The sequence below is a fragment of the Patagioenas fasciata genome, chromosome Z (assembly GCF_037038585.1).
Source record: "Patagioenas fasciata isolate bPatFas1 chromosome Z, bPatFas1.hap1, whole genome shotgun sequence".
Taxonomy (NCBI): Eukaryota; Metazoa; Chordata; class Aves; order Columbiformes; family Columbidae; genus Patagioenas; species Patagioenas fasciata.
The window spans coordinates 63735751-63761047 of NC_092560.1; the positions used below are offsets into that span (position 1 = coordinate 63735751).

Genomic DNA, 25297 nt, shown 5'->3' on the forward strand with positions numbered 1-25297 from the left:
AAAAAAATTTTGTAATAGGCCCCCAAGTCCAGTCCCAATGCTTACCTCTTCACTGCTAAACAAAGAAAATATTCCCCAAATACTATCTTGACTGTATTTAGGAAAAATTACTTTCATGGTTACACGTGTGCAAAAATATCACTTTCTTAAGTTTCTGACAAGTTACTACTTAATACCCAACAAGAGTAAGACTGGGGTGTCTCATAAGCAGCTCCTTAGCTTCTCATTTTCCCTTGTGCTTGCAGCTGAGCCCTGCCTCATCTCTCACATCCAACACAGAATCTACATCAGATGCAGGAGAGTCAATCAGGCTTTCAATGAAAGTCCCCATTCCCCAAACAACTATCCTCTCTTTGATCCTCAGCACTTGGCAGGTGTGTTAATCTACGAATGCTGGATCCACATCTGCTTTTGTTGGTACAGATCCAAAGCAATACTCATATTAAAGCACTAACCAAACAAGTCAAAATAAGGTATGAATCCTCCTTATTCTCTAGCACAGCACATACAAAGCTTTTTTTTTTTTTAAAAATACTAGACAAAGGTAGCACTTTTATCCACACTGATGGGCCAAATTTCCATACAGTCCTACATTCTGCAAACAATCAATCAACATTTTATATAGCTTAGAGCAAAGTGTGGTAGATAAAACACAAGTAAGTGAAAGTCTGTTTAACACAATACAAAACTGGAGACAGATGAGGAAGACCAGGCAACCGAAAGTGCCACATCCAATAAAAATAAGCAAAGGTCATTTATGTGATTTACATTCATAAATGTGATACATAAGAGAATTTACATAAATGCAGATTTCAAGAGAGCACTAGTGAATATTCCTCATATAAGTATTGACCTTGTTTGCTGTTAATATTTAAAGTCACTCTGAGATTTCTCTTTTAATCTTCTAAAGTACGTCTGTATGAATATTTTGGAGGCAACACCACTGGCAGACAGATGCAGCATTTCACTTAGCCCAGAACAGAAAGACAGATGGTTCACCTGCTTTCCAAGAAGGAGAAGGTTCTCACGTAGTAAGTGTTTAATTCAGTAAGGACCAGAAAGTTTGAAAGTTTTTACCTCAACCATTCATGATAAGTACTGTGGCAGTGGAACTCTGGATCCAGAAGCCTGAAGAACAATTAAGAAACTATCCAAGTGCTATTAGCATGACCCAGTAAGCCTGGGGCTGTCAAGGACAAGACCTACTATCATCTTACTCTGAAGGGTGAGATCTGGGGAACATAATCTTAGAAACATGGCAAGACATACAAATGAGTCAGAGAGGCAGCATAAAACAGCAGCTGCATATCAACATAAAAGCCACCAATGTCACTCCACTCATCAGGGACAGGGGGAGGACACCGATTGCAAGTCACAGCCCTTGGCTTGGAACCACAACCCATGCTTCTGAGCTTTTGTCATCTATCTACCTCTACACTGGTATTTTCTATCAGTAATCTCATTCTGCATATGTACCAAACTGACCAGATGTCCTGTACATATGTTAGGTACAATGTTAGCTGACATTAGCACACACTGTCTCACCCTAGGCCTGTTTGTTTAGCCTTGGGGCCATGCTAATGCATACATATAGCTTCTGGTTACAGCTGGTTTCCATGCAGGCAGCTAGGATTGTATGCCTGCACCTGCCTGTAAAATAGTGGGTAGACAAATCTTTCTGAAAAGCTGCCTTAGGCAGACACCGTCCTATCCAATACATCTAACGTTGGAGTCAACGAGTCTTCACATATATCTCTGCCTTCTCAAGACTTGTTCCGTTACCTAAGGCTTTAATAAAAAAGTTTTATCTGGAGTTTAAGGGTTTTTTTCCTGTCCTGTAGACATTTAAAATTTTTTTTGCCATTCAAATATCTTGGCCATTGACTCCCAGTCATCACATCTTGGTGTTTGTAATATAAATTAGATAAAAACAATTAGAAAAGGACATTGCATAAGAAAGCTGTGTGATTAATTAATAACTCCAGAACAGATATACCATTATTGAGAGACAGTAATTTTCCCAGAAAGATCTAATTAACAAAACTGGTCTATTTTATTTTTAATTAAGCTACTATTTTCCTTTTGTTGTATTATTAATGCTAGACAAGAAGACCAATCAGGAACTGTGTAGTATACACAGCAAAGTTCCTTAAAATATTCCTTAACTGCTGTAAGATGTGCTTTCAGGAACACAGTATTGAATGAAGTATCACAATAAAATATTTAAATTGTGAAACACTTCAGGTTTAAATCACTATCCTATTTCACTATCTTACCTCCATCATGAACAATTACATTTAACAATGACAAAATTAAATGGTTTGTTTACCAAACCATTTCACTTCATAAAGTTAAAATCATCTTAAATTCAACACATCAAAGGTTTCTTTCAACCACCTACCTCCCCGGCTGGCAAGGACAGTACCATCATAGGAAAATGTCAAGCATGAAGTGTCGGTGCCTGGAGCATGGGCTTGCCTGCAGTGGAACTTCGTGTGTACCTGTTTGTCAAAAAAATAAAACATTAGAAAATTTGCTTATTAAAAGATGGGACAACCGTTTCTTTATAACATTTTGTGTACTTTGCTGCTATTCCTAAATTTAAACAGAAAATCTTGAATTTTTAGGAGGTACTGAAGCTAAATAGTTCTACAGCTTTTAAAAAATGTCATATATTTCAGATTAGGCTTTCATAACGAGTGCTTGAATGAAAAATTTTACTTCTTCATAGGTTTAATTATACAGTCCACATTTACATAGCATCGGAGCTCTTGCAAAACTCCCACTAGCACTGAATAAAGGTAGTTATGTCTGGTTAAAATAAAATACATTTTAAGACAGACCTCAACACACCACTAGCCATGCTTATAATTACAAAAAAACCCAAAATACAACATACATACTTTGGAAATAACTTAAAAGGAGGATTGGAAGAATTTACTTTTGCCAAATTTAAACCCTGCCAGAATGTATAGCCTATACAATAGAACAAAGTTCAGATAGTCTGAGGTCTGTGTTCCATTAAGCTGCAAAAAAATTCAAGTTTGGGAATGACGTATGCTTATTTTTAATTATTTCTACCTTGCTGATAACCCTAGAGAAAGGTAGAAAGTACCTTCAAGTTAACACTCCGTTCTTGTATAGAGCTGACTTCATATTTATTAAGTCTGTATTTAGTAAAATCCCTAAAACTTCTATTAAAAAGGAAGGAACCTCAAATTTAATTTTAGCACTTTCATAAAATCAAGCTTTCTTACTTCCCAAACAAAAATAAAGGTCTCTCCTAAAATACCAAGATGCCTTTCATACACAGGGAAGAAAAATGGAAGAAAAGGGAGAAGTTGGAAACAAAGATGAAGGAACTTGAGACAGATTGACTCCTTGCTTAATACACAGGATATTAACACTTCTCATTCGCGCTCTTTTCCTAACAGAAATCTAATTTATATAGTTTTAAAAATAAAGCATTCAAGAATCAAAGGTTGCCTGTGCAACTAGATCTCAGCTTCCTATCTGTATCATGAGGGTTAAAACATGTCCTTCCTCATGCAGGGTGCAAGAAGACAAATTAGTGACCTTAAAGTCCTCTATTTACCATGGTGATGAACAAAACAGAAAAACACGCATAGAAGTGTACATTTTCACAGGAGGGTTTGAACAGCATGCAGTAAGTCAGATCCAGAATCACACCCTAAAGACTAACAGGACAAAATACTGACCAGCTGCTTAGTGATTACTCTCCAATCTATACTTTAAAAGAGACACTTCTACAGAATCAAAAAGGAGAATGAGATGACAAAATGCAAGCACATGGACTGAACTAAGCTTGCACAGGAATCGTCAGTTACTAGAGCTTCTAATTTTTGACCATGCACCTCACTTTACCTTTTTGACTACGCACCTCTTTTTATGGGCTATTCTGTATGCAAAAGACCCAAGCCAGTGAAGTAATAAATGTTGTTTAACCTTCCAAATATTTGTTCTAAATTTGGTCCAAAAGCTAGAGAATCTGTGTGACAACATTAACAATGATTACAAGTTTATTTTGGTGTGCAGATTTAGCAAGTTTTTAGAGGAGTCACATAAGTCATTCTGTCCACAAATGACTTCAACAAAGGAGGACTTCAAACACCAAGTAAATGCTTCTTACAGCATTTGGAGATAGAATGTAATAGCATAGTACTTGTTTTGAAATTACTGTCACTTCTAGCTAATTGTGCATATCCTGGAGAAACTCTATGAACAGATTGCAGTTTACAACTCTATGTCTTTGGTGAGGGTGCTTATAAATACTAAGAAACATATTTTATGCATCCAATTACATAAAATTTTCCAAGTATGTGGTAACATATAAAGGATAAACTGTGAATTGGCTACCAGAAAATAAATTTCCCGTAATATTTGTTAAACATTAACAAGCGATTAAAATGATGTATTTTCTGCCTAAGAAATACCATGAACATTTGCAAAAACATCATAATTGGTTAATAATCAAACCTAAAAAAAATTACAGAAATATTACAATATGGTACTTAGCTATTTTAAATAAATTGGAAAAACTTCATTTGGGTTCCACAACACTTGTCTCCCCAACACTCTCATCTGTCTCTGGTAATGTCACACTGACATACATTTATTAAAATAACATTTTTTTTTCATTTTGCTGCCCAACTTAAACCACAGTGTTTGGTTTTGGTTTTTTGTTTGTTTGTTTTTCTTTTCATGTAATCCTCAATCAATCTGAAATTCCTTCCTTTTGTTTCATTTTGGATACAAGCTGAAATAAAGAAAAAGATTTGGTTTCCACCAATGCCTTTTCTTGTATGCCCTACTAATAAAAAAATGAAACATCTATAGATAGAAAATCAGATAATGTTTCAGGAGTTTTGTTATTTTTCTATGGTTAAAGACAGTGATTTTATTTAGCATTAATTTATGAATGGACTAATCAAACCCAAACTGTATCTTTCAGGAATTAAACAGCTCACCTAAAATACATCATTCACTATGGAGTCTTCTCAATGAAATACCTATTCCTGAACAATTGCTTGTCTTTTTTCAGCTGTCCCATAGAAAAACAGAAATACCAACATACAGATACCCAAGACAGATGTTGTTTGCCCCTTAATCACAAAAATGAAAACAACAGAACAAATTTAGCCCAACTCTTTGCAGCTTTAACTCCTCAGGATTTCATGCAAAATGACAGTAAGATTGCATGAGCAATTCCCTTTGTCTTTAAAAATAAATTTGTTCAAATTATCCATAAAGAGATTGTTTTCCTAACTTTAAGGTCTGCAAGGTTGCCCTCATATATTATTCTCTAAAGGAATATAACCCTGAATTGTAATCCTAAATCAAATATTCTAAAATGATCGAAGGTTGCTCTAAAATGATAGAAGGTTGAACAAGAAGTTTTTACATATACTGGCAAATGTTCATTGCAGTTTTCAAAGAAAATAATGTGTTTGGCCTCTAGCCTCTTAGCATTTTTAACAGATGTCTTGCTAACAAATCATTAGTAAAAAAGTTGTTAGCAGAATCTTTCTTGCTGGAAAGACAGGAAACAACGGAACTAATATACACAATTCAAGTTTTATTCAGGATGGGAAGGAGACAACACGGAAACACTAGATAAAGATGCCCTCACTAGATAGTTACGGCAAAGCATAACTACATTTCTACCTCATTACCCCTGTCATTTCGTTGTAGAGGTGCTTGCTGTTATGGAGTACTAGTCATGTGTCATATAAAATTTGACAAGTTAATCAGTCCTTAAAATTTTTAAAGGTTTAGTTATTTCAGCAAATTCTGCACACTAACTTCTGCAACTTGTTTGAAGGTTTTCTAGCAAATAACTCCAGCAATGTAAAACTTTGTATTAGCACATATATTTTTGTTAAGCAATTACAGCTGACTGGACTTGTGCGCAATATGAAATGACAGGCAGAAAACATGAAGCACATGTGAGAAAGGATGCAGTTGCATGTATCAAAAAAAACCCCCAAACAACAGGATAACAGATAAATGTCATGGTATGCAATACTGCCACAGTTCTCCTAGAGAGGATGAGAAACAGAAGACAAAATGAAGTCAGAGAAAGGATCGGAAAGTGGGGGGGGGGGGGCAGGGGGAACCAATCAAACAACCAACCTACACAAAAAAAAAACCAACCCACCCAAAAGGTACATGACTGGAGTGTCAGTAATTAATATCCTTTGCACAAAAATCTGGGTGGACTGAAGAGGACCAAAATGGGAAGTCAAGAAGACGGTGGCTGCATTAAGTATTTATCACAAAATGAATGACCTACAACAGAGCTGCATGGTTAGAGCTCTGCGTCTCACAACTGCTCACCTTCTCCAGAATCCTAAATAAGACACATTCTGGGAAAAGCAGAGAACAGAACTAGTCAGTTTGCTCACCTCAGAAATCCAATAAACACACATGAGAAAAACAACAACGCACTTAGCTAATGAAGTTTTTAAACTTTCCACGTTGTTTCTAGCATACACTTTCCCAAGACTATAATGCTTCCTCCCAGCCTCTTTAACAAAACATTGAATCTCCCAGATAAGAGATTATTCTTCCTTCCTGTTCCTAACAGCTTCATTTTTTTTTTTTTAAGAGCAGGGGCAGTGAAGTAAGGAAGGCCTTGAGGACAGTGAGATCTACAAAAATTGCTGTATCAATCTTTTCCTGTTTACAGACACGTAACAAAATTTTACTCATTTATTAGCAGGCACACAGTCAACCATGCAACCACAATTGTGTCTATAGCAAAAGACTGAGTGTGCCACTAACACTGTGCAATCTACTCCAGTATGCTCTAGCACAAGGAAGGTGTATTCTGAACAGGGAAGGTCATCTCTTGATGTATTCCTATGCTCACTTACGAGCTGTTCACCCTCTTTCACATCAAGGAATGTTCCTAGTGCTCCTTGAGAGAGATGGAAATCGGGATTTAATCTGGTTTCAAATGTGAGGCAGAAGGGCAGGACTAGCTGGGCAGAGATGCCAGGCAGACAAGTCCCAAGCCATGTATGGCTGAGTTAAAAGAGGTCATTTCAGCTAAGATAACATAAATAATAAATTAGCTGACACTGACAATATCCAGCTGCAAAAATGATAATTTTTAATAAACATAAAAGCTTTTCAAGATAACATATTACCTCAGGCCAGTCTCAAGGTGACAAAGACATGAGCTATAAAGCTGCAAAAAGAAAACAAACAAACAAACCAGAAACCTTCCTTTCCATCACAACTGAGCAAAGCTGTCCAGCTCTTTGTTGAAAGTGATCCCAGAGACAGCCAGCAATCTCAGAGCTGTGATCACAGCTGACAAGACTGACAGGTTCCCAGGGTATGAGTTACACTCTCCAAATGGCAATTTCCCCTTCCCCCTCTTGGTCATCTCTACTGAAGGCAACATATTTGCTTTGTTCTCAATTATAATCCATAAAAGAAATGTAACTGTAGTTTCTGGGTTTAGTGTATCACTTAAAATTTATGAGGTTTACATATACCAGGTGAATTCATGAATTCCTTAATTTTTGCCTTGAGTAGACATTTGCAGACTATATCAGATGCTTTCCTTAAGTCTCTGTAAACACGATCCCTGGGCTTTTGCTTTATGTGACAGCTCTTCAATACCGCTTCTTGTGGAGTAGATATGGATGCTGTTTCAGTAATTATCACACTATGCACAATAAGATTAACCTGTGAAATTTGAGGGTTTAGTGTTTACATGATTGCATTATTACACTATTTGCTCTTCTCCATGATTTTCTAACTCAGTAACACCTACACGTATCACTAGCAGACCTGAAACACTCTTTCCTTTCTCTCAATCCTAATTAACCAATTGTGAATATAGTAACCTAACTTTATGTGCCACAATCAAGATGAGTGACTGGCAATTGTATTTAATCCACATATCCACTATATGCTCATCTGGTCCAACCAAAGCCTTTGTCTGGGTGGAGGGATAACATTCTAGGAGATGCAAGTCTTTGGGATTTCTTTATCTCTTACACTCAGTAGTGGTCCAATACCCTCCAATAATCTTTCACATGTATTTCATAGAGCAGTTTTGCTAGTTATTTGCAATTACTGAACAGATAAGCGACTTAGCTCCTTTTTTTTTTTTTTTAGTATTCTTCAGTTTTTCTTGACAAAATATACTGCAATGATAAACCTAGATAACAAGGAAAAAATGAAAATATAACAACTCTGTAACTATTTTTGAAGTTTATAAAACCTTCAATGCCTGGTACTGCATTATATCATTGAATTATGAATAAAAATAAAAACACAAGTGTGAAATGCTTAGTCAGAAAATGTTGGGCTGTTATGGAAAATGGCATTCTTAGAAGAGAAGCCAAACAGCAGGGTAGTCAGTCAAGGTGAAAAATGATTTAGCATTTTGTTAATTGTAATTGATACAAAAAGTTGATTTATCTTGGAAAAAAAACTCTTAACATTTACACAGAAGCTAATGAGGCAAGGCACCCGAAACATCAGACTATATGTGGTTTTAGACAGAAAAAGGAGGCAAGCAAACTGGATTGCCTTAGAGGTGTTTCTGAGCTACTGCAGAGTGTTGAGAAAGCCTACGTTTCCTTCACCGCTTAGAGCATTCTATTTCTAAGATTATTGCTGACCACAGAAACAATTTCTTTTTGTTTAACTTAATTAATCAAGAAAAATTTTAGGAAACTGTTTCAGAAAGATGGCTTCTTAACAGCATTGCTAAATATTTGCCTAATGGTTTGAAAATGAAACCCCAGCTGAAGGTTTGGCTTCACTGTCAAACTTCGCATTTGAGAAAATAATCTTGGCCACAAAAACAATAAATATAACTAATAAAAATAGCTTTTGGAAACTATTCATTTGGCTTACTTTGGGGACTTTTTACACTGCGTGAGAAAAACGTAAAAGGATGTAGAAGAAACATTGTCTGTATCTTTTCATAACTTATCGAACCCATCCCATGCTATGCTAGCAAATTTATGATTTTCCTCATTTTTAGTATTGTAAATATGTAAAACCAAACCAACCAAACAAACAAAATTCCTTTTGCTTATTCCAAAATAAGTTGGAGAAAGTCCAGAGGGAGCCACAAGAATGATCAGAGGGCTGGGACACCTCTCCTATGAGGAAAAGCTGATAGAGCCGGGGTTGTTCAGCCTGGAGAAGAGAAGGATCTAGAGAGATTTTATAGCAGCCTTCCAGTAGCTAAAAGGCACCTACAAGAAAGCTGGAGAGAGACATTTTACAAGGGCATGTAGTGACAGGATATGGGGTAATGGCTTTAAACTGAAAGAGGGTCAATTTAGATTAGATATAAGGAAGAAATTCTTCCCCATGAGGGTGGTGAGGCACTGGAAGAGGTTTGACCAGAGAAGCTGTAGATGCCCCATCCCTGGAAGTGTTCGAGGCCAGGTTGGATGGGGCTCTGAACAACCTGGTCTAGTGGAAGGTGTCCCTGCCCATGGCAGGGGGTTGGAACTAGATGGTCTTTAAGGTCTCTTCCAAAACAAAGCATTCTATGATTCTATCGTAATGTAAATATGGCCTATTCAATATCCAGGACTCCCTCTAACAGGCAGCCTGTCAACCTCTATTTTCTCCATCAGCAGTGGCATCTTCAGAGCACAGGGATACACACCAATTATTGTTTGCAAAGGTCGTACCTCAGAAACCTCACTTGCATGATCCACTTTTCACCAAACAGCTTCCTGTTTCTTTTTCTCTCTCTCTCCTTTACTCTTTTTTCACAGTTGTTTGGCGTTTCCATCCAATACTGCTGTCTCCTCTATCCTCATTCCTTATCAATCCTACATAAATTCCTCAGTCTCAACAGATTTATCCAAATCCAACAAACCTACCCCATCCTCATTCACCTTGGAAAAAATTGCCTATTTTCTACTCCCCTTCTTCATTGTCTTATGAGGTCCAGCATCTCCTGTACACCTTCTACATGCTGACTCCTTCACTATCCCTGCTGGTGCATGATTGTCTCTCAGTTTCACTGGCTACTTTCTCACCGTTACTCAAATGCCTTGTCCCTAACTTCTCACTCTACAATATATTTTTAAAAACTTTCTCACAACCATGACCACTAGTATTTCCATGCCATTAAACTACCTTCAAAGGAAAGGTACACCATTCTCTGTCTGCTGAACATCTTAGTTCATCTTGATATCAATTTGTGAATGTTTAACTGGCAACTTCAATTCAACATGATGAAAGCTGTTCCTGATTTTCTAACCTGGATGCCAGATCTCCCCAGTTTCCCTGGAAGATCTAGCCTCTTTTAACCACTTAGTGTAAGAAAAATGTTGTATGCATCACAATGTGTCATCTCCTTTCTGCCATATATTCTAAAAGACACTATAACAAATCAAATCAATAATCTGATGTCAATACTATTACTTTGATGCCTTTTCTCTCTTTCCTTGGTAATGGTTCTTCACTTTTGGGGTCCAGTGTCACCTCATTTTGTCTTCTTTAACAGGTGTAATTTTACCAGTGACTTAAATATACATTCTTCCAGTAATAGCAATTACAGATCACTTAATCCTCAAGCACATCTGTGTTCTTCTCACATACAGAAAAACAAAGTCAAAACCAACAAAACCACCACTCTCTCTTCCATAACACATATGGACACAGAGCAAACTATCATTTAAAGATGGCAAAAAAAAGGAGACAAGTAGCAACTGAGTTTGCGCTCTGCCTTGCTTTTGTTTGTTGGTATAAATCTCTTACCAACTTGACACCAAAGGATTAATTTTTTTGACATAACCACATTCGTTTTGGAAGTAGAACAATCAAAACTGAAGTTTGTTTTATACACGTGGACACACAGGAGCACACATTAGCACAGCCTTGCCTTGCTCTCCCACCTCAATGCAGTAGCCAAGAAACAACGGTGGCCTGTCTGGAGTACAGAAAACATTCCTATGCCCCTGTCAATTCCTACCCAGTTTGGCACCATGCTTCCACACATGAACTATCAAAATCAACGAGGCATTTTGCACATTAATTACAAGCGACAAGCCAATGGCTGGCAACGCAATGCTTTCTGCTAACTAAAACAGGTGTCCTTACTTCTGAAAAATCACTCAGGCTCTTGAATATAAGCCAGTCCTCCTGTTACACGGGCAGGAACACACAACCTGTACTAGCTGTGCTTTTGCAAGGTGTGTTGAAACAGCCTCTGCAAAGGTATACTCTAATAACCTGACCAAGATGAAGTTTGGTTACAGGTCTTGGGCTCAATCTGCTCTCCAAACGAGACCAGAGATCTGTGTACCGGTCAGAACAATGAAACAGGCCAGGGATAGGATATAGTGCCATTTCTGAGCTCTTATCAAGGTATGTGCTGATCACAGCAGTTATATTCATCAGGAGCAATTAGTATCCATAAAAAACACAGTCCATGAATTGGGGTTTTTCAGAATATTTCACTCTTTGTATGCTAACTAACATAGTACTTTCTAATTTGGCCATCCATCCTAGCCTTAATAAAAATGCATTACACCAAAAATTAAATATGAACTAAGTTTTAAAGTTGATTAGAGGGGACTGCTTTGAGCACAAAACAGTCACAAGCCAAGACAGGAAGTGATACATATACATGGTAAACAGAGAAAGAGTAACCATAAAGGCATTTTTTAACCCCTATACATTGCTTAATCTGAATGAAAATCACATATATTGAATTACCTAAGAGTACCTTGTTTGAATTACTAGAGCTTCACATGACTATATACATTCAGAAATTCTACTAACCTAGAATTTCATTATAAGAAGTTTGTGGGCATACTCAGACACTCAGCGACACACCATACATGTGTCTCCGCATAGTGTGTGAAATATACATGTAGCAATATCCATCTCCAAATCTAGTTCTCTATCTCATGAGAAATTTAGAACTTGGTTTGAGGAAGACAGCTGTTCCACGGATGTATCTGATTTCAGTCTGTGTAGTGTCACTACAGTCATACATTAAATAAAACACAGCTGGACAATGCTCCACCTATTTCACCACCCTCTCTGCTAACCGTTTAGCACTAACATCTGTTGAAAACAAACTTTAGGAAATAAGGAGATAATGAAAAAAAATATTTATTTTAAAATATTTTGCACTGGAAGAAGTTTTATTTATTCATAAAGAAAGCCTCACATTCAATTAAGCTTTCATTATTACAGATTAGATACCCAGAGTTAAAAGAAACTTGCTTGCTGAAGGCCGTCTTACAAAAAGCACAATATTTCATTTTGTATGATTGGTTTAGTTCTGTACCTGCTCCCAAGAGATGGTGTAGTTGTGCAGTTCACCTTCTCACTTTATAATCATGGACACAAAAATAACTTATTTGGTTTATAAGCTTATTGTGAATTTTCTATAAATGCCATGCAAACTTTTTAAACTCAAGTTGACTAGACTTATGAGACATTCTTTAGAAACTGACTGCAGTCTGTATTGTATTATGGCCATCTATTCAAGCACATTTAAAACCCGCATCCTCACAGAAGTGCACCTTTTAATGGATTCAGCCATGAAACAATAGGTCTTTACATAGAAATTGTTCTTTATCGGACTTCCTCTGAGTCAAGTGTATGTAACCTTACGTTAGATACAAAGGCTATGTTTCACTGTCATTTATCTTCTATTTTTTTAGCTTCTCAATTTCTAACAGATTCATGGGGAATATTTTTATATGAAAAATATATTTCTTAACGTTATAAAACTGAGCACATTTCAAAATAAATCACTCTCTTATTCAATTGAACTAAAAAAAAAAAAAAAAAAACCAACCAAAAAAACAACAACAACAAAAAAAACCCTGTCTGTTTCTCTTTGGTAAGTGTATTTTTTCTAAATTAAACAGTTATGGAAAAGGCTAGACACAAGCACCACCCAACATTAAACTAGCTAGCTCTTAAGTACACTCTTTCCAAAATTCACTTCACATTACTCTTTATTAATACCCCAAAATAGAAAGCCTTCTAAAAGTTAAGAATTACTGAGAAAATTGGAGCCTGCAAGAGATACATCTGACGATGAAGCTGGAAGGGGGTGAAGGGCCCATAATTTAACTCAAGAGATAGAGCAAGCATATGTAGACAGAAAATACCTAATCTTCACTCAATATGTTCCACAAATCAGAAGTCATTATTTCCCACCTTTTTGTTTTTAAATAAATCCACTGGATCAAGCTGTAACAGCTTTCCTTTCATATTTTAAAATATGGGAGTTTTAGGCTTCTCTAATAAAACAAACTTAATGATCAGGAGTTGTACATAAATGTACTTCTCATTACTTTTACAGAATTCCCAGTAAAAATCTGCTGTTCATCGCCTCACATGCTTCAAGAAATAGTGACATACTATGAATCACAATGAGAAGCATTTGGACACAAAACTGGCTTCCTAGTACAGACATCAAGCACAAGATTCTTTCAGTAATTTACAAACCGTATCAGGCTCTAGATCAATGAAGTGTCCAGCTTGCTTGAGCAGTGAATATACTACGGTATCTAAAAGTCATTTTTCTGATAAGCCAGGCCACTTCAGAGCTCACTTCTGTTAGGAAAAAAAATGTAGCCTCTGCATTTTTAACTTTTTGCCACTGCAGAAAAGGAAAATTTTCTCTAAAATAATAAAACTACCTCAAGAAGGTTCTGCTATTTCTGTTTCATTATTTTTCACCATTTTATATTTTATTTCTGTAACATTATTCATGTTATATTAATAATACCACAATAGCAAATCATGTTGCTATAGTGCCTATACTTTTCTTCTGCAATTGCCATTTTAAAATTATATCTGTAAGCTAAGCTCTAATGTTATATCTAAATTTGATTTACTATTTAAAAAATATAATCCTTGTGGGATAAGCCTTTTTCTTTTAACCATATATGAATCCAAAGTAAAATCCTTTATGCTGTTTTCATTGGAGTGTGACAGACTTGAAGATTTAGAATTGCCTTTCATCACTATATTAGATAGTGCAAACACTGAGATAGTTCTTAACTATAAACTGTTTATTATATAAGAGAGAAATGCACTTAGAAATACAACAGGGCACATTTTATCTTAGCATATGATTGTCAGATTCTTTACTGCAGCTAGCTTCAGGGTATAGATAGTGATGTACTGGCTAAACCAGACGTATACAAAAAGGAATAATATATGAATCTGTTAATATTTGCTGCTGGCAAGCTTGTGTGTGATTTCCAGTTTCTGGAGCAGAGATCTGGCACACACACATATGGAATGAAAGGGTGGGATATTATGGATATGGAAAACTTACCTTAAGTTTGAAAGGGGAATATAGTATATTTGGATATCTTTCATCTTGTATTTACACAAGAAATTTCCAGATGTAGCCAGACTGCCCTCTTCAAAGCAAGAAGCACATTACATACTTGGGGGAAACTGGAAGATATGCCTGCTCTTCAGTTGTAGTAGTGATTTCAGCAAATTCAGTAATAGTTATTCTAAATTGTTTATATTAAATATTAACATCTCAGGTAAATAATTTTAATGCTCTGAAAATATCAATATAAACCCCAAATTCTAAAAAAGCAAAACCAAGACAAAATTTCCAAGTAGACAAGTGAATATTCCATGGTAAAAAAAAAAAAAAAAAAAAATTAAAATCTAGCTGGTGTGAAAAGAGCATAATCCTGGAATGCTGTGATAGACCAGATGCCAAAGACTATGAGTTTTGCCTGTTAGAAACTATATCTAAAAAGGCACATGCACACCAGTAAAGCTTTCTATTAGACAGACACATACATCTCAATAATTTATGATTGAGAGCTGAGTCTTTTGCATGGCAGCATATGCAAAAAGCATCCTGTAATTATGCAAAGATCCAACAATCTTCCAAAAGCATGGGTATAAACCCCCTCAAAGGACCTTCCAATTAATGAAGAAAATATTTACAGCAAGTTTCAGGTCTTACTACTAGCTTTCATTACTCTGTCTTGGCAGCATCATCTGTAAAATCCATCAAGAACAGCAAAATAAAGTTTACAAAAAAATTTCCAAGTAAGATCTGGTCTTAGCTTCCCATTCCAAAACCAAAGGGTCATCCTTTGGGAGTGGGGGGGAAGACTTAACATGATCTTTTTGCATTATCTAAATCTGTGTCCTTAGTTGTACAGTATTTTTTCAAAATGGTTCCAATGCTTGTAAAACTTTTCATCTCTGAAAACTCTACCTTTAAACTTCATACTGCACACCACAAAACTAAAGCTTACAAAAACCCTTTCAAAGCAAACAGTCACTAAATATAGAAATGTATTTATCTTACATCTATAAATCATGCAATTATTTGGAGAATAGTTTTAACATGAGTATTTGTAATTTAAATGTACAGAGCTTAGATCTGCTTAATTTCAGTGCATACTGAGACATCCCACTTTTCTTCCCCTTATATCTGAGGATAGGGCTGCTTAAGGGCATTTGGAAAACAGGTTATTGAGATTATCACTTGATCATACCACTTTTGGGGATATTCATGTGGGCAGTATATTAGTATAGTGCTGGATTTCATTATTATTGTGCATTTTAAGTTCTGGAAAATCACTTTGAGCTCTAGCTAAGTAATTTAAAACTGATCAAAATACATAAATTATTCTAGTAATTTAAAATCAAAGTAAGGTTTTAAAACCAGGAAAAAAGAAAACACTAGCAAAGCAGTAGTACGGCAATGCTATTATAAATGCTCACTTTTGAGCAGGAAATGGCTGAAGAATGGAGTTAACAGTAGGTGTTTCATGAAACAAGACAATAAAAAAATCACTAGGTATAAAAGCCTCTTCCTCAGCACTGAATCAATTTGTGTTCAATAAGAATAAATTAAAATATTGCATAACTCCTGTTCAGATTTACACTACATAAAAACATAAAGCTATTACAGCTATATCTGTCAAAGCTAACTCTTTACTACTTACAGAGACGCCATTAGATAGCTAAAAGCTCGTAAAAATTAGCCAAGGTTTCTAAAAAGACCCAACTTCATAGAGCTAGGAGTAAAACAAACAACATTTGGGGTGTACAAGCTATCTTCTTACAGGTTTTTAAAAGATTTCACCACTCCTTACAAATTCTGTCTCCCCAATATCCCTATCAATACTTTTGGATCACAGCTGCGATGATATACCAGAAAACACATGAAGTGATAAACTGAGTAACATCGTTGGGGCTGCCATATGCAGGGAAGTTGACTATGCAGTTCTGGGCTGAATGTACCCAGGGAAAGCTGGAGGGAAAATTCACGTAACAGGCAGCCTCATCAGGTGGTTTGAAGGACTAAGAAAGGCCAACTAAGAAGTTTAGTTTTGTCATCATTACAAATTCTGTTTATAATCACTGAAAAAATTATCTTAATCCCGTCCTGTTAGGGTGGAAAATAATTGGAGATATTTTTCATTAAAGACATTTCTATCAATTTTAACTCACAATACATCAAGTGTGCTAATAGTCTTTACAAAAATTACTTCAGTTTTTCTGTATCTCTATGAATGAGATACTCCCACTGCTACAGAGGAAAGCTGAGCACACAGAGGTTTACTGATTGGAAGACACACTTCAGTCTTGTTACTAAAGACTGGGTCCCTGGACCAGCTCGTTCATCAGTAAGTATTACTATTGGTCTTGCAACAAGCTTTGAATGGGCAAGCATAGGCAAGATGAGGAATTTTAACCTATTTGAGCTGCAGGTAAGTCTCGTGGTTTTACTGCACTGGCCCGTGAATCAATAATTTTCAAGGTCCTCCTGTCTTATTTTGACTACTAACACTCTCCAACTCTCCATTATTTGCCAGACACTTCTCCATGTCTCAGAACATTTAAACTGAGACAGTTCTAATGTATTATCTTATGACTGACTATTTCACACTATTGTTTCCACTATCCATTGGAAGTTTGAAGGAAGTTATTTTTTATGTCCTTTGAAGCTGTTATTTTAAGCCAAGTTGACAGTGTTCATAATATTTCAAACAAGCTGACAGATCGTTCTGCTAATGTGCACTGTAAATGCACATGTACGTGAACCTTAAAGAAAAACCATGCACTGACAAAATAACATATGTGAGAAAATAACACAGATTTATGACAAAACAAAAAAATCCTCTGAAGCAGGTGATTGTAATGGATCGAGATCATGCTGAGGAAGTTTGGAGAAAGGCAAGGCAGAGCCAGAATGCATTTGGCTAACTTCAGCATTAGCAAGTTACGAATGTCAGTGTCATGAAGACAAAAAAAAGTCTTCCTCCAAAAGTTCCAAAAGTGTTTTTACTCTCACTACATAAAGTTGGGAGATTTGGAACTGCACCAAAAAAGCAGTGGAAGCAGAAAACTGAATGAAACACTCATGGTGTGCATTACTAGTCAGAACTAAAGAAAATAATCAATCACACACCAAAATTACTCCCTAGGCACAGCAACATAATTTTTTTTTTAAAAAAAAAAAAGGCAGATACTGAGGTGGCTCTAACTGGCTTGGAAAAGAAAAAACCAACTAACTCATCTCACCCTAACTTAAACAGCCACTTTTGACTTCAGCAGGGATGACAAAACATGGGGCACAAGAGATCTTGTTATCTTGTTTCTTTCTAAAAACAAACATTCAAATAATTATTTAATCACACCTTTCTGGATCGAGTTCTATGCTACTCAGCAGCACACACACAGGAGATGCCACGGTGGTGATGGAGATGTCACCACACAACAGGTTGATTTTTAATTTGTTTGCCCTTTGATAGAAACATCAGTAGGATTTCCGTAGTCAGGTGTAAAGCTACCTAGTCATGTCTGGAACAGAAGCTAATAAACTGGCAGTCAGAAACTATGGCTACAGCGACAAAGAAGATTTCTGGGAGTTTAATTAGGGAACTTTTGCTACCTCGTAAAGTGGTAATGTCTTTGTGAACCCCTAGAGGAAGAGAGGCTTCCTAATAGCACTGTCGCAGAGCACCCGCCTCTAGTTAGTGCCCCTTCGCTCTGGAAAAGGGCTTTATTAGACCCTCCTTCCTACCAGGGTATCTACGTCTTCCCTTGATACCATTGTTTTCATGACCGTTCTCCTGTATGAAAGCAGAGACTTTATGTTTGCACTGAAGCAAAGATGAAATGCCCTCTCTCTGAAGTGTGCTCAATGTTTGACAGGAGCTTTTACTCCTGTCAAAAATAAATGTGTCTAAAAACCTTCACAGAGACCAGGATAACAGACGCTATGGAGAGTACGTGATGTGAGCTATAATACCTGGTAGAAACACTTTCCTGGATTCAGTTTGCGCTGTCACCATCATATGCAGGAACAACAGTACGGACATTCAACAGCACGTTTGAAAGGCCATTTATATTTTTGCTTAAATGCAAAAACCAATACTCAAAACAGGCCTTTATCAGATCACTTCTGGCATGGCAGTACAGTCAACTAAGTTATGTTCTGAATCTGTCCTTTCTGCCGCATATGGGCCAAATCCAGAGTCTAAAACAATCATGCCAGAATCATTCCTAACTTACCAAGTATAAGAAATTATAGCAACTATTTTCTGTTTTCAAACACTAGTGATTTTTGTCACAGACTCAATAGAGCCTTCTCAAGTTAAACACAAATGTTGTCTTAATTTTGACTTGAAACAGAGCTGTACTGCAGTATAGCAAAGTCTGTGTATACAGCTCTACACTTGTTTCAACAAAGTCAAACTATATTTGCTGGATGGAAATTAGAAAATTTCTTCTTCACAAATTTGAAGTTAGTATTTCTAATATATATCTCTTCAAGCAGCCTAACTCTCATGTCTTGATTCTCCACAGCTTTACCTATTTTCCTGTGTCACCTACTTTGTGCCCCCAAAAGTGTACCACTTCATCATGACTTAACATTTTCTTGTTTTCCTTTGCAAGCATCTCTGCATCCTGTCAGGCCAGTAAAGTACTTTCATTATTCCAGTGCAGGAGTCAATCCCATTCGCCTATTTCTAAATCCTACTTTGAATATCTGTTCTTCTTTTTTTTTTTTTTTTCTTTTTTTCTTATACACCCGACCCCCCAAATGTAAGATGAATGACCTTTCTTTTTTATTTTAAAACTATTTCATCAAAAGGCCTTTTGAAATACCTCATTTTGACTATGCACAGAAATTTTCAGAGAGTACCAGCAGCTTTAGGTAAGAATGCCACTAAAGAAAGACAATCTAAACTCCTCCTATACACAAAAATCTGGCACATTTCTTAATGAGACGAACAAAAGCAAAGAGAAAAATTATTTAGGCTTTAAACAAAACAAATCCAAGGACACTAACAACTTCATGTCTACTAGGAAATCACTTTAGTCTTGCATTATTATATAGGGGTCACCAGTTGGAAATGGCACAAGATGCACAGGATATATCTTTAAATTATTCATAATCACCTTAAACTGCACCCAATCAGCATTACAATATGTCATTTTATAGACACAAAAAAGTTCAAAAGGAAAAGCACATGAAAAAGCAGACTACCAAGAGCACTATTGTTAAAACTACACCAGAAAGCTTAATATTTCAATACTGTATATGTTAAAATAAACAACATACACAGGTGATGAAAGCCAGTCTCTGAAAAATTTATTATTCTGTTAGAACAAGTTTACACTTAGGATGAATTCTCAAGCTTCATGCCACTAGGAAGTTTTACTGGGTTTATAGTGGAAATAAAAACAGAAATAAAAATAGACGACAATCCAAAAATACAGGCTATACTTTGAATATGACCAACAGGCTTTCTTTTCCTTTTACATTTATACATTTCCTGTTGCCTCCAGTAATTGAATTTTATTCAGTCTTCAAGAAAAGTTCCCTAAACTGCCTGTTTTCCTTTTTAAAATTAAATGTTTTGCAATATTCAGTTGAACAGACTACTGTAACTTGTATTAGTTCAGCATTATTTCCCCAAAGCCATCCTATTGGAATTGTATAGCCTTCTAAGACTTATGTCAGTTTGATCCAAAGGATTCTGCCCCACCCCCAAATCTCCTCTGTAATCTTAATTTGGCTTCCAAAAAGTTAACCCTAATCTCATTGTTTCTGCCAATGCATTCTGTAAGTACTTATCCTGTTGAAGTGAAAGGAACTGGACATCAGTTCTTTGGGTAAGATAAGAATAAAGGAGATACGGATTATTAATTTTAAAGGCAGTAAAGCTTTGCCTGGTGAATTTGCACTCAACATCGCAAAATTAAACTCTTGGAACGGGACTGGTTTCTAAACTTTACTATACAAAGCAACAGGGAGCACTGATTGCTCCAAGTTTTGAATTATAAAGTAGTAGCAAGAATGTATGTTATTCTTTGTCAGTTACATTCATGACGACTGGAAATTCAATTTTAAGTTCAATATGAACAGAAGAAATTACAGGGTTTATTTCAAAATTTTAAATAATTTGAAATAGTTCTCATTCTGACTCCTCCTGATAACACCATATTTATATAATTTGTTCAAATTTGTCTCAGTGTTATTTTTCACACATGGGACAATGTAACAAAATTTGGCACTTAATACGCAGCTTTATCCTTATACTCACCCACCAGGATGCTATTCTCCTCTGCCTATGATCTGGATGAATATCTGATTTCAGTATGAATTTTTATGAGGTACTGCTTAATGTATTCGATATCTTCAACAAAATGTGGAAGTATATATTTTTAATTACATAAGAATTAATGAAATTACAGCTTTTTCCACAAACATCGCATCTTAAGTAAGTAATATTCTAAACATATTTATGTAGTCAACTTTTTTTTTTTTTTAATAGACTGCCAATAGTTTCCTCAGTGTTTTGGACTGAAAAGCAGCACACTGAATGATCAGCTGTAGAGAAGCAGGAGAAATATTAAATTCTGCCTATGAGGTACTTGGGTGGAGGGTGAAGGGGAGGAATAAAATGCAAGGATAAAAGTACCAACATTGATTTTATCAGCTTAAGCATTCAGCTTATATTATCAAACACTTGACTTACGCTCATATTCCTATCCCAGATCTGGATGGAGCCATCTTGACAGGCCGCTGCAATAAGTTTACCATCTCTGCTGTATGTGCAAGTCGTAGGAATCACCCGTTTACCTTGAACTGATCGTGGTTTAAATACACTTTTGTGTTTTTTCTCATTGTTCACATCCCATGTCCTCACAGTTCTGGAAAAAGGTTTAAATACAGAGTTGTTTTAGTTAAAGTTAATGCATATGGATTAATTATATATCCAAACACCTTTTTCCGTATAAATGGCATATAATATTGTTCAAATAAAGCTGTAATGGCAAAATGGCATTTAAGATATGGTATGGCAGTCACAAAATAAATGTGACAACTTTCTACGAAACACATATTATATTCACTAGCAAGCATGTGAATATTTTAAAAATGAAAAGAGAAAAAAATCAGTTCTTCCCAAACTCTGTGTAAATACATAAAATTATTTACAACTGGACAAACGACCAAAGGTTAATAAGCAGGCACTGCATAGTCTCCGCTGTCACTAGAAATCAGGAAGATTAATGTATTCAGCCCTTTACAAGGATGAAGACTTCATGCAACAGGCATGAATGCTTACAGAAATTCATTAACAAGATTGTCTTAATTGTTCTGATATTACAACAACTGCCAAATCTGCTTTTAACTGGGAGTATTGCAGACTCACTAGTTCTTCTTCAGACTTTTCTTCATTTCACAAAGGCATTTTAAATAATCAATGGCCATATTATCATATTTCTCTTCCACTAACCCCAAAAGCCTTACAAGTTCTGTTGTAAAACTGTTCTTTAAATACTTAAGAAAGACTAATTTATACAATATTGTTTTTTCAAGTTGAGTTTTCACCACATTATTAGCAAAATAAATACATAATTTTTCTTTTTAATGGAAAAAGAATATCTGCCTAGATCTTTAATGTTTCTTAGATGCACAAAAACATCCAAATGCGCAAGAACTAAACCACTGAGATACAGGTGGACTCTTTTAAACTGTCTTAGATGCAAATGTTTTCTATCCATTCAATATGTTTATTTCTTTCCAGATAAAAATTCAAAACTCTTCTGGCATCTAACACAGAGAAGAGTTTCAGGATTTGGCAAAGGAAGGAAGATCATTAATTTAGAAAGTAAAAAAAAAAAATCTCAAGACAACTTTCTTTGTTTAAAGATATTGTCTATGATCTAAGAGCACATAATACAATAGTCTCTAGCAAAGCAAACAGCACTTTAACAAAGGCTGCCATTTCTCCAGAACAAGACAAGACACCATGGTACAACATTAGGAGCTTCCATCAGAGCTACAAAAACAGACAGGCTACAGAGATGAGATATATCTAATTCTAGGACAAGAAAGTGAGCTGGAAATAGCTCATCAAAGCTATATTTAATCACGCATTTAATGACAGTAATGAGAAATCAGTAACTGAAGTAGAATGAATCTCCAGTTGTCCATAGCAAAATCAAGATAGACTGTTTTTAAAAAGTCTTCAAAACTCATATTTATAAGGTATTACTTCAGTGCTATATTTGGAGCTCTAGCTTAAGACATTTAAGTGTTCTGATGGTTTGGTTTGGTTTTGGTTTGGCTTTTTTGCTTTTGTTTTTTCATTTTAAATGAAACATTAGATTATGATGAATTTTCTGGGGGCACTTAAATAAATCTATACTGCTATGTGGAACAGCTTGCCCAGCATGGTTATGTGTTCACCTTTCTTACAGTTATCCAAAACCTGTCTGGAGATGGCCATGTGCTGAGTGCCTAGGTGATTATGTGTTGAACAGGATGGGTGGAGATTAGAGTATCTTCAGAGGCTGCTTCCATCCTCAGTCATTACGTGACACTGAAATTCCCCTTTTCCTCTCCATGTGTTGTCAGTCAACAACCATCTCAACTTCCTACTTTTCAAAAGGCACACTGACACTCATCCCATGCTGATATTTACTCAAAACTTGAGTCTTTTTCCAGTCTCTTTTCCCCATTATATTCAATCCTTCTATAGAATCATTTCAGCTGGAAGAGGCCCTCAGGATCATTGAGTCCAAGCATAACCTAACTCTAGCACTAAACCATGTCCCTAAGAACCATGTCTAAACGTCTTTTAACCACCTCCAGGGATGGTGACCCAACCACTTCCCTGGGCAGCCTGGTCCAGTGCCTGACAAGCCCTTCCATGAAGAATTTTTTCCTAATATCCATCTGAACCTCCCCTGGTGCAACTTAAGCCTATTTCCTCTCATCCCATCTCTTGGGAGAAGAGACCAACACCCTGCATGCTACAACCTCCTTTCAGGTAGCTGTAGACAGCGATCAGGTCTCCTCTCAGCCTCCTTTTCTCCAGGCTAAACAGCCCCAGTTCCCTCAAATGCTCCTCATCAGACTTGTGCTCCAGACCCCTCACCAGCTTCACCACCTTCCTTTGCACTCTCTCTAGTACTTTAATGCCCTTCTTAGGATGAGGGGCCCAAAACTGAGCACAGTATCCAAGGTGGGGCCTCACCAGTACTCACTGGAATATCCCACACCTCCAGCTTCTCTTCCTCCTCTTGTTATGACCATGTCCTGCTAGAAAGCTACTCCCTCCCTTATACTACAAGTTTCCCCCTTCTCACATGGTGTACCTAATAAGACAGTTATGCACATAGAAGTTTAAAGTATGCCTCCCCCTATTTGCCTTTTTACCCAAGATACCTCACAAGCATCTCAGCTGTAATTACAGAAACAACCTCTGAGATTCCTTCACCATCTTAATTCTTTATTTCTGCTGACACAGAAAGACTCTCTTAAAGCCTTCAGTTTCCTCTTTTTAGGACTTAGTGTCCTCTAAAAATCTCAATTGCTTCACAACACTATAGAGCATATTCATTTTACCTTCCAACTGTAAAGAAAAAAGTATAACACAGATTAAAAAAAAAATGTGAGCCCCATATCAACTGTAATATCAGAGGGACACAGGAAACATCTAAGTTTCCTGAGGTGCTGCTTCTGCAGCAGAGACCTGGCCACACTCTCCTTTTTAAAATGCCTACATAACCTATAGTACTGGTATAATGTCCCCTCAATGTTTTCTTAATGTCCCCACACTGAACGAGTATTTACTGTTGCACTTCTGCTATTGGATCTAAATATAAAACTTTTCTACTAAAATTAAATAAATATTTTCTAAGAAATCATCTGTGTATTATTTACAAATTGACAAATCACTGCCAGAGAGCCCTTAACTCTTGAGCTATGACTGAGCTCTTTAACCTTGTCTCTCATGTCACATCTTTCAAGTATTTTTATTCTTCACGGAAACGTTTCCTACTTTTATTAAAAAAATAGGCATCATATTGCAAACACGTCTCATGATACCATGGACAAAACTTCAGCTCACCGCATAAATCAACTGGCCCATGGTTTCTGACTGAATCATCACCAACCAAAACATTAGAAATCATCTATAAACTATACAGGCTTCACATTTTCCTTCAGATGGACTAGAAACATAGAAATCTCTGAAGAATCTCAAAGAGATACTTTCACTGCCTTATTCAAAGGACCCTGATCACACAGTCTGAGTTTGATACAGACTCATTAGTTCTGACATTCTCCTTTTACCCTCCATGCTCTGTCAGTAACTACCTGAGCATCCCATCCCTTCTTCCAGCAGGCACTTGGATGGCTTCCCCCATCTACTGTTTACACTTGAAACTTACTTGAGGGCTTTTTCCAGTCCCTTTCCCTCACAACACTTTATAATTCTTAATATTTAACTCCTCCCATCCTAGCCAGGAGGAAAACAGAAATCCAAAAAATCTATCATCAGGGAATATGTCTTTAAACTGACAACACCGCAAACAAATGCTAGCTAAGGTTGTTGCTGTACTTTCTCTCCCCTTCTACTACAGACCCTTAGTCACCATATCACAGTCAACTCAAGAGAGCACCATTTGGAATTATGCCTCTAGGGTTTTTTCAGAATATTTTGTACAATATCATGATTCTCCCTCCTCCTCAGACATTAAAAAAACAACTGAGACTGCATTACAGAAGTCCCATTTTCCCTTCCTAAGCTACTCTGGGTCCAATCTAATGTTTTTTTGTGTTAAAACAAGTAAAAAAAATTACCCTTGGTTCCATCACGTCAGTTCCAGGATACTAATTCTGGTTCAAAAAATTAAAAACTTTTTTCCACCTGAAAACTAACTATCTTTAATTAATTTTTTTCTTTTTTCTTTAGTAAAAACAACAAATAGGGGTTTTTTTAAACTATCCTCCCAA

At 36.3% G+C, this 25297-nt stretch overlaps 1 protein-coding gene across 1 annotated transcript in view; it reads right to left on the reverse strand.

Annotated features, from left to right (window-relative positions):
* WDR70 (WD repeat domain 70) overlaps positions 1-25297 on the reverse strand; it is a 127732-nt gene that overhangs the window by 37856 nt on the left and 64579 nt on the right. The window contains exons 10-11 of the mRNA XM_065860846.2: positions 21027-21201; positions 2402-2501 (exon numbers count right to left, since the gene is read on the reverse strand). Coding sequence (XP_065716918.1) covers positions 2402-2501; positions 21027-21201 — 275 coding nt within the window. The remainder of the gene's footprint in view (positions 1-2401; positions 2502-21026; positions 21202-25297) is intronic.